General features: G+C 38.8%; 1 protein-coding gene across 2 annotated transcripts; it reads left to right on the forward strand.

The window, feature by feature from the left end:
* On the forward strand, window positions 1–8,392 carry Or13c8 (olfactory receptor family 13 subfamily C member 8). 2 transcript variants are annotated; one of them, XM_076934970.1, is made up of 3 exons: window positions 1–893; window positions 3,330–3,439; window positions 5,680–8,392. In XM_076934970.1, the coding sequence occupies exon 3, from the start codon at window positions 5,708–5,710 to the stop codon at window positions 6,665–6,667; it is 960 nt and encodes a 319-aa protein (XP_076791085.1). In that variant the 5' UTR covers window positions 1–893; window positions 3,330–3,439; window positions 5,680–5,707; the 3' UTR covers window positions 6,668–8,392. The 2 variants fall into 2 exon arrangements, with proteins under 2 accessions (XP_076791085.1, XP_076791086.1); XM_076934971.1 differs by lacking the exon at window positions 3,330–3,439.

Genomic DNA, 8,392 nt, shown 5'->3' on the forward strand with positions numbered 1-8,392 from the left:
TTTCATTTATGAATTCTGGAGGATCAGCTGTTAAACATGACCCTGTGAAACTCCAAATATAAGTGCCAGTCATTCCTTCAGAATGGGTCATTTCTGCTTTTCATGTTTTTAAAAGTGGGATTGTAGAGTTTTGCCTCTGGTGGATGAAGCAGGTTTCACATCTGCGTATGTCTGACTCTGAGTGAGAGATGATAGAATCCTGCTCATGAGTATATGGGGAGAGGAGCTGGGTCTAAGATGTTTTCTCTTATGTATGTACTGCATAGCCATCAGTAAAACAGTCCAACTTCATCATCTCAGAATCTACATCTAGAGAATCGAAATGATTTTATAACTCAAAAGACTTTTCCAAGAACACTGGTAGATACTTGAAAGGACCATGCAAATGACTGTAGTTATGCTATCAATCCTGTGAGATTTTCAGATAAATTTAGAACCACACTTCAGTGAGATTTTCTGCTTAAAATGGGTGAGCTTTAAACTCTTTCCATGCTGTGTTATTATGAATGACAATATCTCTGTATTCAAACAACTATGGCAAGAATATACTAATTACAAGAGATAATTGGGTCTGACAACATTCTCCCTGGAGTTCTGGAAAGTTAGCTTGGCTCTCCGTATTTATGTCTCTAACTTTGTAACAAATACTTAATCCCTCCCTAGTTCACTCAAATAACGATTTATATTGTCTTCACTTGCTAATGTCTGGCTCTTTGAATGATATTTCTGAAACTTAAAATGAAAACAACCATTTATATCATTGCAAAGATTCACAAGAAACTCCGGCCCACTTTGTATTTGTTTTCTACGATTCAGCCAGAATCTTTGGACAAAACAGTGAAAATATTCTAGATAGGCGCATCTATTGACTTTACCCAAGAAATAAGCCGTAGGTAAGTAGACACCTGAATGAAATATGAAAAGCACACCCCATGCTATCTCGTTCTCACTTGTGGCCCCTCACTGCAATACACAGAATAAAGAACATTGATTTTAGAACATAATGAAAAACAGCTGGTAATGAACCACTATGACTCTAACCAGGAAAGGCTCAGGCTCAGAGCCATAGGGTTGCTTCATTTTCTGTTGTTTTGTTCTGTAAATACTGAGTTTGATGTTATGGAGAAGCTATAAACTTAGATAGTTTATGATGAAACATCAACCTCCCCCCCCCCCCCACACATTTGAAGCTTTCTTCGTTTGGTGTCAATAGAGATTTGCATTTCAGAACACTGGATATTATCCACCAGAAAGGTCTTTGGTAAGAATTGATATCTTTTAAAGAAGAGGATAGAGACGATCTTTGTGTACTCTAAAGTCAAGTTCAATTTCTTTTTCTAGCATCTTTTTTGCAGTTTAAAAAGCATTTAGTTTGCTTTATCCCTGCTTTCTCCAGCAGACAGAAGAGTTACGGGGCTTCTTTTGTCTAGAGCCTAGAAACGTTGTAAAACAGCTGTGATCTCTTTAGGAGCAAGTAACTTGGGCACTATTAATATACCCACAATGTACTTTAAAAAAAATTCCCATGCTAAATTTATAAAGCCACAGTATGATAATTTGATTATATCTCTGACCACAATGCCTGAAATGCAATTTATATGTAGTTGAGACATAGTTACAATGACTATTTGTTTCAAATTATAGTAAAATATGATTCTTATATCTGAATGTGAATAAATTTATATTATATATAATTCTATGTAAATGTAAATAACCATAAGCTACCTTCTAAAATTACTTTCTGGCTTTCCCTTAGCCAGAATTACTATAATTAAAGCCTCTTTATTCTTGTTTATTATTTGCCAAGGAACATTACTTTGGGTCTGAGACTCTTCATTGCAACTAATTATGACCCAAGGAAGAATCAAATATGTTTTAATTCCTATACTCTACCATAAATTGAGCATAAATGATCACATCAAAACTTAGCCTGGGATGATGGCAATATGTGAGCATGTAATCTGGGAGACTAGAAATTCAGCATACTGCCATGTAGCAGTGGCCAGGGCCCTTTCATATGCACATTCTAGTGTGCTAACTTATGGTGTCCAGTAGACACTGGGACCCTATGTGAATATCAGGGGCATTATGTACCCAGTGAGCAATGATGTGACAAACTTACTGCTTTCAGGAGATAGAGGGGCTAGAAATGGCCAAGAACACAGAAATAACCTTTCTTTTAAAGGAGACAAAGTATAGAAAAGTCATGAATAACAAAAGAATTAGGTTCCTATGATGCCTGGGACACCAAACCCTGAACTTAACCTATAGGTCCCCCTCACAACCACCAGACAGAAGTGGCTTTCACACTCAAAAGTATAAGAGACCAGAAAACCCAGAGAGAATTATGCAGTTCATGTAATGAATGACATAGTTGGTTTAATAGCTCAGTGTAGGCAGTTCACTGAGTTCATGAACATCTGATTTTTTTGCCAGCCTCTTTTGTCCACAGGCAATGTCATAATTAATGGTGTCAAGCCAGAGCTCCAAAAGAGCTTAGCTAGAATGTGTTCCCAGGGATGAGCACTAGGTCCAATCCAGCTTTTGTTGTTGTTTTTCTGTGTGTGTGTGTGTGTGTGTGTGTGTGTATGTGTATATGTTCATCTCTTATTTAGCCTTTGCTGTTGTTTTGTTTTTATGTATGCATGCATGTGTGCATGTGTGTGTATGTGTGCATATACACACATGTACACCACACACACATGCATGCCATGGTATATTTGTAGAAGTCAGAGGACTACTTGTAGAACGTGGTCCTCTACTTCTACCCCATGGATCCTGGCTGCAGAATCCAGGTCATTAGGTTTGGTGGCAGGCACCACTGAGCCATCTCACTGGCCTCCTGTCCAATGCAGAGAATGCAGAGAAAGGGCTCTCTAGGACACTAGTGTATCCTCTCACTAGGATTCTACTTGACTCCCAGGCTGGTGATTATTTGATATGTGTCTTTAAATGATCATGTTTGAACACTTGATGAACACGATTCAGATTATGTACTACAGTATTTATATAAGATGTAGATTCTGACATTTAGTAAGTCAGCCAATCTATCTTGTAGTTTCCTCCCTAGGTTACAGAGTGAGCAGAGTGAGTCCTTATCTCAAGAAAGGAGACAAACAAGCCAACAAAACCAAAACTCAAACCAAAACTAAAAAAACAAAAACCAAAATAAGCAAACAAACAAAACCAAAACAGTAATTTTGAAAAGAAAGAAAAGGCGACAGTGAAACCCACTAATTTATTTTATTAACACCCATTCATAACTATCATAAACTGAGACAAAACATTTTATTATAAACAATACCCAACAAAGGAATTTTTTTTTGCAGAAATCCATGCCATTAGACATTCATTTCCAGCCAATTAAACCAGAACTTGTAGATGTAGCAATAAAACTCTTTGGATCTGAAGATTTGCTCTTTTAATGGAGAAAATTCAGGTAGGAATTTCTTATGTAAGGACTAGATTTGTGGTGAGAAACGTAAACATGAAAACAAAATGGACTTAGCAGATTGCATTTACATACATTTTTACACACACACACACACACACACACACACACACACACACACACACACACGCAAAGCGTATAATCAAAGAAAAAAGTCTATCAACCTGAGATTGGGATGTATGAAAGGTTCAGGGGAGGGAAAGTGGGAAGGAACAAAATATAATTCTTAATTAAAAACTAGCAGTATTTGGTTTTCCCATTTCATACTGTGACTTCTAAATACAAGCCAAGTGTGGGTCCACATTCTGCCTTGCTGCTGCTGGGGTGTGGGAAACACCTCTTGGGCAGGTGGAAGACGGCCCCTTAGACTGTGAAACCTGCACCGCCACAGCCACCCTCAGGTGCTAGGCTTTAGGGAAGTACTGAGACACCGCTCAGGGGGTGTGAAAACATAGCCTACAATGTGGGAGGCTGAAGCTCGGGTTCCCAAGCTACTTGTCACCACTGGAAAACTGCACAGAGGAGTCGGGAACGAGGGGCCCATGGGTCCACCATAAGGCTGGACCAGGGACTCCCAAACTCTTGGACATCCAGATGATGCTGGGTCTTGAGGAGTTTGGAATGGAGTTGGGGGCCAGTGGGCTGAAGACAATAATGAGCCTGTGGCCAGAGAAATGGGAACTCCAGTTTGGTTCATTGAGGATTGTTCTTAGCTTGGTGATGGTTGTCTGGAGTTGCAGAGGGACCTTCTGCAGGCGCGGCCCGGTAATCTAAGGCCTTCTGCTCCTCACAGCAGTTCATGATGGAAGAGACAATCCTTGGTTCCAAACTATTTATTGGTTGTTCATTAGGAAAAATAGGTGCATACCACCTCCTCATGATGGACCAGAGATTAAATACCTTTTGCAAACATAATGTCTGGGAAGAAAAGCTTATTGGCTAAACTCTCAGGTTCTCTAGATACCTTGTTAGTATGGAGAAAACTCTGCTCTGGGCTAAGTGTCCACAGGTCATATTTCCTATGTGGGCAGTGTGGCACCTGTTCAAGGCCAGGGATCTAGTAGGGAACAGAGAGATGCCTACCATCTCAGGTGGGTACTTGGGTGCCAGGGTTTTAGAACCACTCGATCTTACCAAGTTTCTTGGTGTGGCCCACTGTCCCACAACTCCTTTTCTTCTTATAAAGGAGAGGTGTCACTGGAGTGACAGTCTCTTATGTTAATTGTAGTGAAAATTTTGGGTGGGGTCGGGTGTAAACATCAAAATAAAACACAACGTAAGCCGTAATGAGGGGTGGGAGTTGGGAAGACAACTTTTCCCCTTTTGTAGAGATAAACCTGTAGAGTAACCACAACATGAAAGCAGAACCCCAGCAGGGCAATGTCTGCACAGGGTGGGTAGGGTATTTTAAGCCTGTGACAGTTTGGGAACACATCTTGATCTGTTGTTATAGTCCTTGAAAAAAAAGGCAAGGGTGTTTGAGGTATTTAGTCCTGGAAGGAATCCTTTAAGTGAGGAGTTACATGTATTGTATTAAGGAAAGCAGAGGGAAGAGTTGAGGATTCATCTGGTTTAGATGGCTGAGGAAGAAAATGTCATGTTAATTATATATCTGGGATAGTCAGTAACAGCTTGTCTGTAAAAGGAAACTAGTTGTTAATTACAGATTAAATAATGGTTATTAGTGTAGTTGGTTTGACCGTGGGAGTAGATCAAATGTAATTTTTGAGTCTTAAAAGAAAATTTAAACACATTGAAAAATTTTAGGACAATTTTAGAAGGTATAAATGCTAGGGAGAAAAATTAACTTGTAAATAAAGAAGCATGAAAATTTTGGGTTAAGGGTTTTAGATGTGTGTGTGTGTTTTTTTTTTTTTTTTTTTTTTTTTCTGAATTCTTAGCAGCAAGATCTTATCTGTTGTCCTTTCTTGGCAGGTTCTTTTTGCCTAGGTGTGTGTGGGGGGAGCGAGGGGGAGGAGGCTGCTCTGCCATACCATGGCTGTGGCTGTCTGCTCACATTTCTTATGTTGAGACATGTGATACGTGTTCCAGGGCAGAATCTAGTGGGGAACAAGGAGACACCTACTGTCTCAGATGGGTCCTTGGGTGCTGGGGTCTCAGACCCACTCAGCCTTACCAACTTTCCTGGTTCAGTTGATTATTTTGTGAGGTGTATCTTGTAAACTTTGCATTATGTAATATAAAATTTGCATTTCTATTATCTCCAGAGTTTTGCTGGAAGACGGGCGTATTCATATGGAGAGAACCAATGATTCCACGTTGACAGGATTTCTCTTGGTGGGGCTTTCTGATCACCCAAAGCTCCAGATGGTTTTATTTGTGGTAGTTTTGTGCATGTATCTGATGATCCTGCTTGGAAATGGAGTTCTTATCTCAGTAGTCATTTATGACCTTCACCTGCACACTCCCATGTATTTCTTCCTCTGCAATCTTTCCTTCCTGGATATCTGCTACACAAGCTCTTCTGTCCCCCTAATTCTCAGTAGCTTCCTGACTGTAAGGAAGAGAGTTTCATTCTCTGAGTGTATGATTCAAATGTTCTTCTCCTTTGCCATGGGTGCCACAGAATGTGGACTTCTGGGCATGATGGCACTTGACCGCTTTATGGCCATCTGTTACCCACTTAGGTATCCTGCCCTCATGAGCAAGGGTACCTATATGCCCATGGCCATTGGATGCTGGGTTGCTGGGCTTGTTGACTCACTGCTGCAGACATCTCTTGCAGTGCAAGTACCATTCTGCACTAATAATGTCATTCACCACTTTGTCTGCGAGATTCTAGGCATTCTGGAACTGGCTTGTGCAGATATTTCAATCAATGTGATCAGCCTAACAGGGTCAAATCTGCTTTTTCTAGCAGTTCCATTATTAGTTATTGCTGTCTCTTACACGTTCATCATTGCCACTATTTTGAGGATCCCTTCTGCTGAAGGAAAACAGAAGGCCTTCTCTACCTGCTCTGCCCACCTGACAGTGGTAATTATCTTCTATGGAACCATCTTCTCCATGTATGCAAAACCCAAGTCTAAAGACACTGATGGGGCAGGCCATCAAAGTGTGATGGAGGCTCTCATCTCCCTCTTCTATGGGGTGATGACCCCCATGCTCAATCCTCTCATCTACAGTCTGAGGAATAAGGATGTGAAGGCTGCTGTTCAGAACATGCTGGGGAGGACAATGTCGGGTAAGATGTAAGTGATAATTTATACTATAGGACTCAATACTTGAGGTTGTTATAAACACAAAATTCGATTGAAATGCCACATGAAAATTGGAAAGAATTAAAAGTATTTTGGTTGCTTTTGTTACAGTTAAGTTTTTGTTCTAAATGCAGAAGTGAGACATATTGACATCTGTAGGACACACTATTACAGAAGTGCAAGAATGATGAAAATATTTTAATAATTGCTAGGAAGGAAAATAAACCTTTAGACATTCAGAAACTAATAGGCAAAATGGATTCTCAAAATCACTTTATAATCTGTAGGAGGTGCACTGTTGATGAGTAGCTGAAGTGAATATTAATTAGTACATGATTTAAGACATTCATTTTATTTGCTCACCTATTTATTATTTGCATTCAACACACATGTGAATTCCCTGATGATAGAATCTTTTCTGTGTATTCTGCAATAACCCAACTTGGAACAGAGTCTAGACCATAATAAATATTAAATATTTTTAAATAAATGCACTAATCACCTGATGTCTGATTTTAGAAATATATTTCCGTCATAGCTGAGGCAGCAAAATTTATTAAAAGAGGAAATTAATAAGAAGAATTATTTTACATAAAATACATTGTATACATTGGTACTTTGTCACATAATATTATTTAGTAGCTAAGGCACAACTATTTGTTTACATTAAGGGGAGAAGTTATAAGCTGCAGCAAAGGTGGAAGAACAACAGGGATGCTATAGTTATCCAGATGGGAAATGCCAGCATCACCCTGGCAGTGGGGCTTGAGACTGGTGCTGATTTGGAGATCTGATGCTAGAATTCTTATTGCATTGAACCTGAACATTCTAGTGGAACAAAGTGGGTATTCAGAATTGTTGTTTGGTTTCAGAATTGTTGTTTGGTTTGACAGCACATACTTTGCACAACTGAACCTCAAACATGCTATTTACATCATGGAAGCACAGGCTTGAATATAACAATTGTCAGGAAAACAGTGGATGAGTTCCATGACCCAAACATGTTGATGGAGTGATTTCACATGAGATGGGCCAAGCAACTGCCTTTAGTTGGAGTTTATCTTCTAGCTCAATGGAAACATGGGCTACCACCAGCTCATGAGACTTCAGATCAGTATCACGTCCTTGTTCCTACCAAACATAAATTCAAAGGTTCTTTGGGAGAAATAATCTTTATTTTTAATCATTTAAGGTTCAAACAAAAAAAATGTATAAAAATATTCTGAAGTAAACCATTTTATCGAGAGTCCATATACACTATGACCACAATCAAGGTAAGCAGGCCAGGTCCACAAAGTAGTAGCACATTTTTTAAAAAAAGTATAGTATTTGGTAAACAACTTTAGGAAAAGGCACATTACTTTACTTCAGTCTGTATGTTCTAAGGAGATATATCTATGTATAAGAACAAAAGGTTGAAATAAAAAGACAGATATGCATCCTAGGGAAATTATTCAAACTGATATTTTTATATTAATAACTAACATGGATTTATTACCAAATAAAAATTACTTCTAATAAAAGGACAGTTGTGTGATGATAGAAGGTTAATTTAACCAAGGGGATGTATAATTCTGTTAGGTCTCCTAATAAAGGACTTTCAACAGGTAAGAAGGAAGCAATAGAATAAACTTTACATTCTTCTCAATTATTAAGACAGTAAACAAAGATTTATAATGACTTAAAATATTTGGGCAAATGAGGCCCCCAACACATATAC

The sequence above is a fragment of the Arvicanthis niloticus genome, chromosome 5 (genome assembly GCF_011762505.2).
Source record: "Arvicanthis niloticus isolate mArvNil1 chromosome 5, mArvNil1.pat.X, whole genome shotgun sequence".
NCBI classification, from domain to species: Eukaryota; Metazoa; Chordata; class Mammalia; order Rodentia; family Muridae; genus Arvicanthis; species Arvicanthis niloticus.